General features: G+C 42.6%; 1 protein-coding gene across 12 annotated transcripts in view; it reads right to left on the minus strand.

The window, feature by feature from the left end:
• The window catches only part of LOC110501241 (LIM domain only protein 7), a 138203-nt gene that overhangs the window by 35035 nt on the left and 90616 nt on the right, over positions 1 to 12552 (minus strand). For 11 of the 12 annotated variants that reach the window (XM_036959617.1, XM_036959619.1, XM_036959616.1 and 8 more), the window contains 4 exons: positions 10738 to 10874; positions 8591 to 9374; positions 2831 to 3139; positions 1954 to 2068 (listed from right to left, as the gene is read on the minus strand). In XM_036959617.1, the coding sequence (XP_036815512.1) occupies positions 1954 to 2068; positions 2831 to 3139; positions 8591 to 9374; positions 10738 to 10874 (1345 nt within the window). The remainder of the gene's footprint in view (positions 1 to 1953; positions 2069 to 2830; positions 3140 to 8590; positions 9375 to 10737; positions 10875 to 12552) is intronic. The other variant, XM_036959624.1, reaches the window with a different exon arrangement.

Below are 12552 nucleotides of genomic sequence, written 5' to 3' on the forward strand. Positions count from 1 at the left end.
GGAATTAACTGTATTTTAGATTTTTCTTAGTGGGGGGGGGGGGTGGGGGACAGTGGGAGGGGTCTCGAATGGTTGAGGGACAGCTATTGGGGAACTGTGGGGGGATCTTGGAGGGTTCGGGTTCACATTTTTTGGCCTGGTGGTAGATCGGTCAACGTGCCCTTGAGCAGGGCATTTGACCCTGGATGCTTCTGTGTGTGGCTCTGAATGGGAATCTGTTGGATGACTGGTAGGATGTAGTTGTTGAGCGGCTTCACTGCAAGTATATTGTATGTTTAGAATATTCAATACATTAATTTACATTATATATTTTTTTATAAAAGACATGCCCGAGATAGGACAAGGCAGTGATTGCAATAAACCATCTCAATTATTTAAAGTGGCTTCTGCTTCTTGTCTCCTTCCCTCATCTGCACTGATGGGGTGGTATGACAACAGGTGACAGCTACTCCCATAGCAAATTAGGGCAAACCTAACCTACAGTATAAGCATGAATGCGAACATCACCGTTACCATAACTAGAAACAGCGATTCCACCATTTTGTGCACAGAGTGGCATCAGTACCTTTTTCAGTGGTGCAGCGATAGCCAAGTGATTCCTTAGTACATATATATAGGCTAGAGAGAGACAGGGCCAGCAGATCTGACCCAGATAGAGGCTGCCCTACATAAGGCCTGTCACACGCTCTGTTACTTGGTCCCATCGGGTCCTACTAGCTCACGAACTGAAGAACACCAGCAGTGTTCTGACTGAAATACAGGGCTCATTGTAATGGCTGGAATAGAATCAAATCAATGGTATCAAATCTGTCATGTAGAATAGAATAAAACTGTCCATCCAGGATGGACATTTTTATTTGGCATCACCTTACATTAAAAGGATCACATACACATACATTCTCATATCACACACATTTGAACTAGTCAGTCCATTATACTGCATAGACTAAAAACAGAGGACATTGATACATTCACTCACACTCTGCCCCAACTGCACTGGATGTTATAAGTACATTTGGGGCGGCAGGGTAGCCTAGCTGTTGAATGCCATGTTGTAAAATTACCCAAAATCTGAATAGTTACTTGCCTGATATTACTGTACATTCCTTTTTTTGTTGTAAGTGCCCTTTTTAATGTCGTAGACTCCATTCCCCCTCATGAAGATCCCCTACCTCTTCCCTGTCTACTGTACTCATGTGAAAGTCTGTCTTTAAGTAAAGTAATATGTATTTCTAAAATATATATTGTTTATGCAAATACAGTGGTTAACTGTTCTTTATTTCCTACCCTCGGAAGTACAGTATTGTCTGTCACTGTTTTTGTCATCTTGTGAACTAGGTCAGCTGAATCTCTGAAAGCTTTCTGAAATACAACAGTACTATCCAGTGTGACTGATCTGAGAAGTCATTTTGGTGTACTTGTTAATGCATGTCATTTATCTGTCAAACAAGCAAACCTAATCCTTTAAGCTTTTTTAAACTTTGCTTGTTCTTTATATCTTTCTGTGTGCGGTGTCCCTTTTATGGACCTATAACCTGTCTAATGTTACAATTGTAATAAAAAATGTATATGTTTGGAAGGTGTTGTCTGGTCCATTGCATTGCTCAGAACTGTTGACCCAACTCAATAGGTGGTCTGTCATGAACCGGTGTCTTATGTTCTGGTTGAGGTGTTCCCCTCATTAAACAGTAACTGGCATAGTCTGGTCTGCCATTTTAGCTAACCCTAATCAGCAGGTGCTACTACAACACACTAGTCATGTCCGCAAAACCCCATAGTGAATTCTAAAGATACTTCAGTCATGTCTGCAAAAACACTACAGTAAATACTGAAGTATATAATGTGGAAGTTGTTACTTTGTGATTACCGTGTGTGTTTACTGTGTGTGTGTGTGTGTGTGTGTGTGTGTGTGTGTGTGTGTGTGTGTGTGTGTGTGTGTGTGTGTGTGTTTACCTGATTGGATGGAGGTGACGTGTGCTCCAGTGGAGTCCCACTCAGTCTGGAAGCCAAAGTCTCGACTGCTGTTGGGCTTCTGGTTGAGACTGATCCGCATGTCTGCGTAGCTCTCCTACACAACACACAAACACACACATTAAGAATGTTAGGCTGTGTTCCAAGCCAGGGAACGGATAACATTTGGTCTTCACTATGAATTATTAATTGCAGTCTGACAATGGCAAGCATCACTCCTACTGTCTCTCGCACTAGCTGCATAGAAGGGCTGGGAATTGCCAGAGACTTCACGATATTGCCAAAACAATACAATATATTGTCAAAAATAATATGTTGATACGTAACTACCCCCCCCCCCCCCCCATCACTACTACATAGTACAGTATGCATGCAGTATCCAGTGTAAATCGTAGTCACTCACTCAAGTTTGCTCTGAAAAATACTTATCTGCCTAATCAGGTTTTTTCCTGGCTAGTGGCGTGGCAATGGGCGCAGTCAGCGCGGATTAATTAGTTTGAACATTTTATAGGCCCCCGATCTTGATGTTTAAAACATCAAACTTTAAGCCAATTTCCAGAAATTCTACATATTCCGCCATGTAGCTGAGAGAACATTTAGCAGTTTTAACTATAATTTCCAGCAAGTCTATGCATTTTGCCATGGCTAATGCTGTGTAATTTTGCTCAAACTTAATAAAAAAACAATACTGTTAAATTCATTGTTTTGGGAATTGTTTGGCTTTATTCTGTTTAGGTTTATTTTGGTGTTCTCAAAGATTCTATTATAAAAAAAGATATAGGCCATCATCTTTTCGACATACTTTATATTTGGTTTAAGTTGTTTAAGTTTAGTTCAGTTCAGTGTTTTTTAAGCCTACCTGGTTTGTGTCCTTTGCAGGTACAGGACTGACCGGGGCTGAGGAGGCCACTTTCGGGGGCTGGAGTGCAGTGAAAGGACTCCTGGCCTGAGGAGGGACAGGAGAGGGGGCCAGGGTAGGGACCAGTGTGGGGTTCACTCCCCTTACCGACTCTCTCTTTTCTTCTTCCTCCTCCTCCTCTTCCTCTCCTCCACTGCTGTTGGCAGAGTTGGAGTGGGAACGTGCCTCGTCCTCGGAGGTCATGACCTGGCTATAGCGGCTGGGGGCCGACGACTTCTTGGTGACATCCATCTCGCCGTTCACACTTTTCTGAGGAGTCAATATTTATATGGTTAACAAGGAGCCTATATTTACAGATCCTTCCTTCAGACCTTTGACATTTTGTTGTTTTACAGCCTTTAAAAAATATATTACATTGACATTTTGTGTCACTGGCCTGCAATACCCCATAACGTCAAAGGGGAATTGTGTTTTTAGAGTTTTTTTACAAATTAATTCAAAATGAAAAGTTGTCTACAGTCAATAAGCATTCAATCCCTGTGTTATGGAAAGCCTAAATACTGTACGTTCAGGAATAAAACATTGCTTAAGAAGTCACATAAGTTGCATAGACTCATTCTGTGTGCAATAATAGTGTTTAAAATGGTTTTTGAATGACTATTTCATCTCTGTACCACACACATACAATTATCTGTAAGGTCTCTCAGTTGAGCAGTGAATTATAAACCTAGACTCAACCACAAACACCAAAGTTTTCCAATGCCTCGCAAAGGAGGGCACAAATTGGTAAATGGGTCAAAAGAAAAAGCTGACATTGAATATCCCTTTGAGCACGGTGAAGTTACTAATTACACTTCGGATGGGGTATCAATATAACCAGTCACTACAAAGTGGGGGTGCCACAGGGTTCAATTCTTGGACCGACTCTCTTCTCTGTATACATCAATGAGGTCGCTCTTGCTGCTGGTGAGTCTCTGATCCACCTCTACGCAGACGACACCATTCTGTATACTTCCGGCCCTTCTTTGGACACTGTGTTAACAACCCTCCAGGCAAGCTTCAATGCCATACAACTCTCCTTCCGTGGCCTCCAACTGCTCTTAAATACAAGTAAAACTAAATGCATGCTCTTCAACCGATCACTACCTGCACCTACCCGCCTGTCCAACATCACTACTCTGGACGGCTCTGACTTAGAATACGTGGACAACTACAAATACTTAGGTGTCTGGTTAGACTGTAAACTCTCCTTCCAGACCCATATCAAACATCTCCAATCCAAAGTTAAATCTAGAATTGGCTTCCTATTTCGCAACAAAGCATCCTTCACTCATGCTGCCAAACATACCCTTGTAAAACTGACCATCCTACCAATCCTCGACTTTGGCGATGTAATTTACAAAATAGCCTCCAATACCCTACTCAACAAACTGGATGCAGTCTATCACAGTGCAATCCGTTTTGTCACCAAAGCCCCATACACTACCCACCATTGCGACCTGTACGCTCTCGTTGGCTGGCCCTCGCTTCATACTCGTCGCCAAACCCACTGGCTCCATGTCATCTACAAGACCCTGCTAGGTAAAGTCCCCCCTTATCTCAGCTCGCTGGTCACCATAGCATCTCCCACCTGTAGCACACGCTCCAGCAGGTATATCTCTCTAGTCACCCCCAAAACCAATTATTTCTTTGGCCGCCTCTCTTTCCAGTTCTCTGCTGCCAATGACTGGAACGAACTACAAAAATCTCTGAAACTGGAAACACTTATCTCCCTCACTAGCTTTAAGCACCAACTGTCAGAGCAGCTCACAGATTACTGCACCTGTACATAGCCCACATATAATTTAGCCCTATCAACTACCTCTTTCCCAACTGTATTTAATTAATTTATTTATTTTGCTCCTTTGCACCCCATTATTTTTATTTCTACTTTGCACATTCTTCCATTGCAAAACTACCATTCCAGTGTTTTACTTTCTATATTGTATTTACCTTGCCACCAAGGCCTTTTTTTGCCTTTACCTCCCTTCTCACCTCATTTGCTCACATTGTATATAGACTTGTTTATACTTTATTATTGACTGTATGTTTGTTTTACTCCATGTGTAACTCTGTGTTGTTGTATCTGTCGAACTGCTTTGCTTTATCTTGGCCAGGTCGCAATTGTAAATGAGAACTTGTTCTCAACTTGCCTACCTGGTTAAATAAAGGTAAATAAAATAATAAAGACACAGGCAGCCTTCCTAACTCAGTTGCCCGAGAGAAAGCAAACCACTCAAGTATTTCACCATGAGGCCATTGGTGACTGACAGTTAGAGTTTAATGGCTGTGAAAGGAGAAAACTGAGGATGGATCAACAACATTGTAGTTACTCCACAATACTAACATAAATGACAGAGTGAGAAGAAGGAAGTCTGTACAGAATACAAATATTCCCAAACATGCATCCTGTTCGCAACAAGGCACTAAAAAGTAAAACTGCAGAAAATGTGGCCTGAATTCAAAGTGTTGGGCAAATCCAACATCACTCTTCATGTTTTCAAGCATGGTGGTGGCTGTATCATGCTATGGGTATGGTTGTCATAGGCAATGACTAGGGAGTTAATTCATTTGCAAAAATGTCTAAAAACCTGTTTCGCTTTGTCATTATGGGGTATCGTGTGTAGATTAATTAAGGCTGTAACGTAACAAAATGTGGAAAAAGTCAAGTGGCCTGAATACTTCCCAAAGGTTACCTTCAGACGAGTCCCGTGACACTTTTGGGTGAGGAAAAACGGCCTTGTGTTTATGAGAGTCTCCCATTTCCATAGAGTGGTCATAATAGTTTGTAGGCCAAACCGTTCGGATGCTACAGTCATTTTTGCATTGAGACCAATTTTCGGGATATTTCATGGTCTGACAAACACCGCTCTAGCTCTGCCACCTTTCACCGCAGATGTGGAAGTGCGACATTGGCAGATGCGGTGGATTGAGATGCATCCCTGCAAAAAATGTATATCTCTAGCATAAACTGTCAGAGCGGCAGGTAGCCTAGTGGTTAGCGCGTTGGGCCAGTAACCGAATACTGGATCGAATCCCCGGAAGCTGAAAAGTAAACATTTCTTGTTCTGCCCCTGAACGAGGCAGTTAACCCACTGTTCCCCGGTAGGCTGTCATTGTAAATAAGAATTTGTTCTTAACTGACTTGCCTAGTTAAATAAAGGTACAATTATTTTTTTTAATACATTTTTTAACTGACGGAGTGTGTGAGAATGTTGTATTATGTTAATTAGGTTGACGCACCGGTTAGAGCCTATGTGCACGTTTAATCAAAATTGTAATCTTAATTGGTGCATTTTAAACTGTCCTTTTGTGAGGCGCAGTAGATTACAATGGCTATGGACAGACTTGTGGATTAAACATTGACAGTATATCCCCACGCTCAACAAGAATGGCACCTCAAGTATGTTGACACATCTACACTGACATCACCCCAGTATACTGGAGCAAGACGGAAATGCAAAGAAACTGACCAGGCCAAAGACATTACAAGAGCTATTTTGTACATTTGTTACAGTCTTTGGTTTATAGCCGGGGATATGCGCCTGGTGGAAGTGCTCCAGACACTTTACAAACGTCCCCTGTGCAGCCACTTCAGCAAACAGGTAGTACTCGCTCTATATAAGCAAGCCAAAGTTTTCAATGAATTGTTGCGCTTACTCAAAGGCCCATTGCAGTCAAAAACATGATTTCCCTGTGCTTTATATATATTTCCACACTATGCGTTTGAAATAATACTGTGAAATTGTGAAAATTATGTTAATGTCCTTTTAGTAGAAGACCTGTTTTAAAAGACCCCCTGAAATTTCTGCCTGTTTTGACGGGATTTGGCCTGTCTGGTGACATCACCAGGTGGTAAATTAGTTAGACCAATAAGAAACCGCTATGCCAATGAAAGCTAGTTTACAGTTTTCCCCTTCCCACTCAGAAAAGACAATCCTGGAAAAATTATTGCTTGAGAAATTGCCCTATTATATATATATATATTTTAACCATTTTACTTTAAAACAAATCACAGTAAGGTACTTAATTGTTACCCATAATTGATTTGATATAGAGATAAAAACATCTGCATTGGATCTTTAACAGTGACACCCCATCACATTAGCCCGGAGTACCATGCTAGACACCTCCCTTTTATGAGAGTCACAAGTGTGCATCTGGCACTGAAGAATGCAGGGTGATGGTGTGTTTGTAACCTAGTGGGAAGTGGGAATTTAACACATACGACTGGGAAAAATCCACTTCAACAGCCCTCAAACTGGTAATTACTAGTGGGAAACTCATCTATACTGTTTCCTCAGTGCGACTAAGGAAACGGCCTCTAGAACAGCATTTGACAGGTAAATGCAACAACACATTATTAACAGTCTAAATGCCTGCTTTAGCAGTTGTGGTGTTAATGTGTTTTTTTACATTCTCGAGCAGTCTAAATGCCTGCTTTAGCAGTTGTAGTGATAATGTGTTTTTTTACATTCCCGAGCAGTCTAAATGCCTGCTTTAGCAGTTGTAGTGATAATGTGTTTTTTTTTACATTCCTGAGCAGTCTAAATGCCTGCTTTAGCAGTTGTAGTGATAATGTGTCTTTTTACACTCCCGAGCAGTCAAAATGCCTGCTTTAGCAGTTGTAGTGATAATGTGTCTTTTTACATTCCAGAGCAGTCTAAATGCCTGCTTTAGCAGTTGTAGTGATAATCTGTTTTTTTACATTCCAGAGCAGTCTAAATGCCTGCTTTAGCAGTTGTAGTGATAATGTGTCTTTTTACATTCCAGAGCAGTCTAAATGCCTGCTTTAGCAGTTGTAGTGATAATGTGTTTTTTTACATTCCAGAGCAGTCTAAATGCCTGCTTTAGCAGTTGTAGTGTTAATGTGTTTTTTTACACTCCCGAGCAGTCTAAATGCCTGCTTTAGCAGTTGTAGTGATAATGTGTTTTTTTACATTCCAGAGCAGTCTAAATGCCTGCTTTAGCAGTTGTGGTGTTAATGTGTTTTTTTAAATTCTATCATTTGTTTACAAGCCTGATAGCTGTACGTTTAGTTTGTGGTTGACACAGCTTGTTGGCCATTAATCAATCTGCTTTTCTCAACGAGTTCAAATAACATGAATGCATCCGTCTGGTATTTATGACTTCACAACTGGTCAATTCCGCCCTCCCACATGGTTACAAATGCAGCATCAGAGTGGATACCTGTGAGGCCCAACATAACAATCCGGTCACAAAAGACAATGCAAGGAACATTGTGAATGGCAGTTAATTTTAAGGTGTACCAAAACTGAACCGTGACCCCAAAACCGCAAAACGTACCGAACCGTGGGTTTGGTGAACTGTTACTCCCCTAAGGTACACAGATCAGGCTAGTTGGTGTGAGCAACTACTACATTGGAAATAGACCACAATGCAACAAACAACACAACTTTCTTACAGTCTTAGGTCATGTTCATTATGCACCAAATGGAGGAAAACAGACAAACAGGGAACGATTATCTGGACTCTAATAAGAAACTGACATTTTTGTTTTTTGTTGCAACATTTGTTTTATGTTGCGTGTCCTAATGAACATGACCCAGTACACAGCCATTGAAGTATATCACCCAACTCCTCTAGTCTAGATGTCCTAAAAAGCTATTTCTGCCGAGAGCAGTCTTGATGTAACAAGCAACTACACACACAGACAAAACTGGAAGGTGTGGTAATATTACAGTATACTACAGTACTCACGGTGTAGGCGCGTGGCAGCGATGCGACGCAGGTGGACTGGCTCCCGAAGGGCCGTGGCGTGATGCCAGAGGTGAGGCGAGCACTATCCGATTTCATGTAGCTCCTGGGGAGAGAGGCAGAAACCCGAGACACACTGGGAGGCACAGGCTTTTGCTCCATTGCCACCGAGTTGTACAGTGGCTGTAGTTTGTACAGAGAACCACCATCAGTGGAAGTGGTCACTTCTTCAGCCACCTTGCCTGACCACGGGCGCCTGGGCTCGGGTAGTTTTGGGAGGAAGCTGGGGGTGGTGGTGGTGCTGGAGGTCTCCTCCATCTTGGCTGCGCTGGTGTACCGCAAGGCCGGGCTTGGGGCTCTCTCCGAGGGGGTCGGGCCTCTCTCCGAGGGGGTCGGGGCTCTCTCCGAGGGGGTCGGGGCTCTCTCCGAGGGGGTCGGGGCTCTCTCCGAGGGTGTCGGAACGTAGCGGTTGTAGTTGGAGGTACGACCGATGGTGGTAGTGTTGTTTGTGATGTCGCTACCTGAACCGGAGGGACGGTCACTACTGTTGCTCATGTCACCCCTGGAGGGTGAGTAGGCCCTGTCGGTTGCCGTGGTGGGGGCGGGGTTCTCCTCTCTCGGGTGGGGCACGGAGGGGGGTGTGGGACTGGGACGCTCAACGGGGGTGTATGGATTGTCGATGGTGTAGCTCCTGGGGGGGAGGGTACGGGTTTGGCGGACCGGAGCGGAGTCTTCAAACACGTCCTGGTCCAGGGCGGCGAGGGAGTTGAGACGACTGCCGATGGAGCTGTGGGAATGGAAGAGAGAGAGGGATGGAGGAAAAAGGGAGGACAGTGAAGGAGAGAGGGAAGAGAGGGAGGGAGAGAGAGGAGAAGGGGAGAGAGGGGAAAGGGATTACGAGGTATAATGCGTGAGAGAGAGAGAGAGAGAGAGAGAGAGAGAGAGAGAGAGAGAGAGGAAGTGAGGATGGGTAAAAAATAGGTGAAAAGTGAAAGGTGGATGAAGGTTGAAAGGGACACAGGGCAAAATAAAACAAAGAGGGGGTAGAGGGGAGGCAGGATTAAAGCCACGATTATACTACACTTTCACACTTAGCAGAGAGACAATTACTGACTAACAGTCTCTCAGGGCAAAAGTCTCCACAAAAGTCTGTGTACAACACAAAACTTTGTATGGCCCTGTATCTGTGCCTGCATTTTCATCGACACATGTTTGTTGGTGCAATCAGTACATATACAGTAAGAGGACAGTTTTGAGTGAGAGTGAAAACGCACGTCTAAAAATACTGATGAGAATTACGATGACAAAATACTTAAAACGTAGTTAAACATCTACAACCAATGAATTATGTTTCTAATTGTCTGTAAAAATGGAAGGACGTGTTCCTTGTAGGAGCATGGCTAGTCCAAATGTAATTTGGTATCTGTGTGTTAAAAGAATAAAGAGAGCATAGTAACTATAAACAGGCAGGATTTGTCCTTGAGGGTGTCTACTCTAGCAGCATATTTTTCAGTCATTGTGAGGATTCCTTCTTACATTCAGTCAATCTGCACCTTGCCATTTGTAGTGTGCGCCCTTTCCTCAGTATAGTAAACCTAATAGGTACTGTACTAGAGCAGGGTCAAATACATGTCAAATCCTTGAAAGTATTCAAGTTGTGCTTGATTTTGGCTTGGAGTTTGCCCTTGTACCAGGCAAACCAAAACTGCACCGTCACGGACATATTTCATTAACACCTTGAGGATTGTGAACCAGTGACTTTTCGGTTGCTGGCCCAATGCTCTTAACCACTAGGCTATCTGCCACCTTTAATTACATAGGTTATTGTTAGATGATTGCTAATCAACGTGGTAATTGGCATCACCTTGGCAGACAGTTTTGTCACATTAACAATGTAGTTTCCTGCAGCACATGGATTTTAAAAAAGGAACTGTTTCATGTCCAGACCTAGGTGTGGTATCGACCTGTCCCCACTGTCATGTTCATAATGCACCAAATGGAAGAACAGGGAGGGACTGCCTGAACATGGAGGGATCAACTCAACACATCCAGTAAGAAACCGTCATTTGTTTTCCGCAGGTTTTTTACATTGAGTGCCCTAATGAACGTATTGACCCTGGTGTCTACCTATCCTCAGGTGTCACTCTTACCTCCGGTTGGACCTCAGGAAACCACCGCTCCCTCCTCCGCTGCTCTCTGTGGTCTGCTCAATCTGCTCCCTCTCCTCTTTCTTCTTCACAATATCAGAGTTGACGCTCTTGCGACGGTTCTTCCACTTGGTGAGGTCCTGTGGAGATTAAATGCATGCTAGAGACCAGTTTAGAAACGTTCATCTTGGAAAAACCCATGTGACACAGTTAAATCCTCTAACGGATGGCCAGGAAGGCTAGTGTAAACGTGGTTAGCTGCAGATTATAGAGCGAGAGAAAGAGAAAGGACTAAATTCTGAGAAAGTGTCCTATTTGTGAGTTTAGCTCCTCCTGCCTCTGGTCCCCTGTGTATTGGGGCCCGTGTGTGACCTAAATGCTGTGTTAAGACACCATGTTATCACGCCACTAATAGACATACACTACAGGTCAAAAGTTTTTAGGAAACCTACTCATTCAAGGGTTTCTCTTTATTTTTTACTATTTTCTACATTGTAGAATAATAGTGAAGACATCAAAACAATGAAATAACACACATATGGAATCATGTAGTAACCAAAAAAGTGTTAAACAAATCAAAATATATTTTATATTTCAGATTCTTGAAATAGCCACCCTTTGCCTTGACAGCTTTGCACACTCTTGGCATTCTTTTCCAACAGTCTTGAAGGAGTTTCCACATATGCTGAGCACTTGTTGGCTGCTTTTCCTTCACCTCTACAGTCTGACTCATCCTAAACCATCTCAATTGGGTTGAGGTTGGGGGATTGTGGAGGCCAGGTCATTTGATGTCGCACTCCATCCTTCTTTGCAAAATAGCCCTTACACAGCCTGGAGGTGTGTTGGATCATTGTTCTGTTAAAAAAACTGATAGTCCCACTAAGGGAAAACCAGATGGGATGGCATATCGCTGCAGAATGCTGTGGTAGCCATGATGGTTAAGTGTGAATTCTAAATAAATCACAGACAGTGTCACAAACAAAGCACTCCCACACCATAAAAGTCTCTTCTTCTTATTGGTGTCCTTTAGTAGTGGTTTCTTTGCAGCAATTCAACCATGAAGGCCTGATTCAGAGTCTCCTCTGAACAGTTGATGTTGAGATGTGTCTGTTACTTGAACTGTGAAGCATTTATTTGGGCTGGTAACTCTAATAACCTCCAAAGAGGTAACTCTGGGTCTTCCTTTCCTCTGTCGATCCTCATGAGAGCCAGTTTCATCATAGCGCTTGATGGTTTTTGCGACCGCACTTGAAGAAACTTTGAAAGTTCTTGACATTTTCCGGATTGACTGACCTTCATGTCTTAAAGTAATGATGGACTGTCGTTTCTCTTTGCTTATTTGAGCTGTTCTTGCCATAATATGGACTTGGTCTTTTACCAAACAGGGATATCTTCTGTATACCACTGCTACCTTGTCACATCACAACTGATTGCTCAAATGCATTGAGAAAGGAAAGAAATTCCACAAATTTACTTAAGAATGCACACCTGTTAATTGAAAGGCATTCCAGGTGACTACCTCATGAAGATGGTTGAGAGAATGCCAAGAGTGTGCAAAGGTGTCACAGGCAAATGGTGGCTATTTGAAGAATCTCAAATATAAAATATAATTTTATACTTTTTTGGTTACTACATGATTTCATATGTGGTATTTCATAGTTTTGAACTCTTCACTTTTATTCTACATTGTAGAAAATACAAACCCTTAAATGAGTAGGTGTAAGAATGATGCCTTTACCAATAACATGCACTCATATACTGCATGTTGTAGGAGTTTGTGGAATAATTACATGAATTTAGTTAGACACGGTGGAACAT

Source organism: Oncorhynchus mykiss, chromosome 22 (genome assembly GCF_013265735.2).
Source record: "Oncorhynchus mykiss isolate Arlee chromosome 22, USDA_OmykA_1.1, whole genome shotgun sequence".
Classification (NCBI taxonomy): domain Eukaryota; kingdom Metazoa; phylum Chordata; class Actinopteri; order Salmoniformes; family Salmonidae; genus Oncorhynchus; species Oncorhynchus mykiss.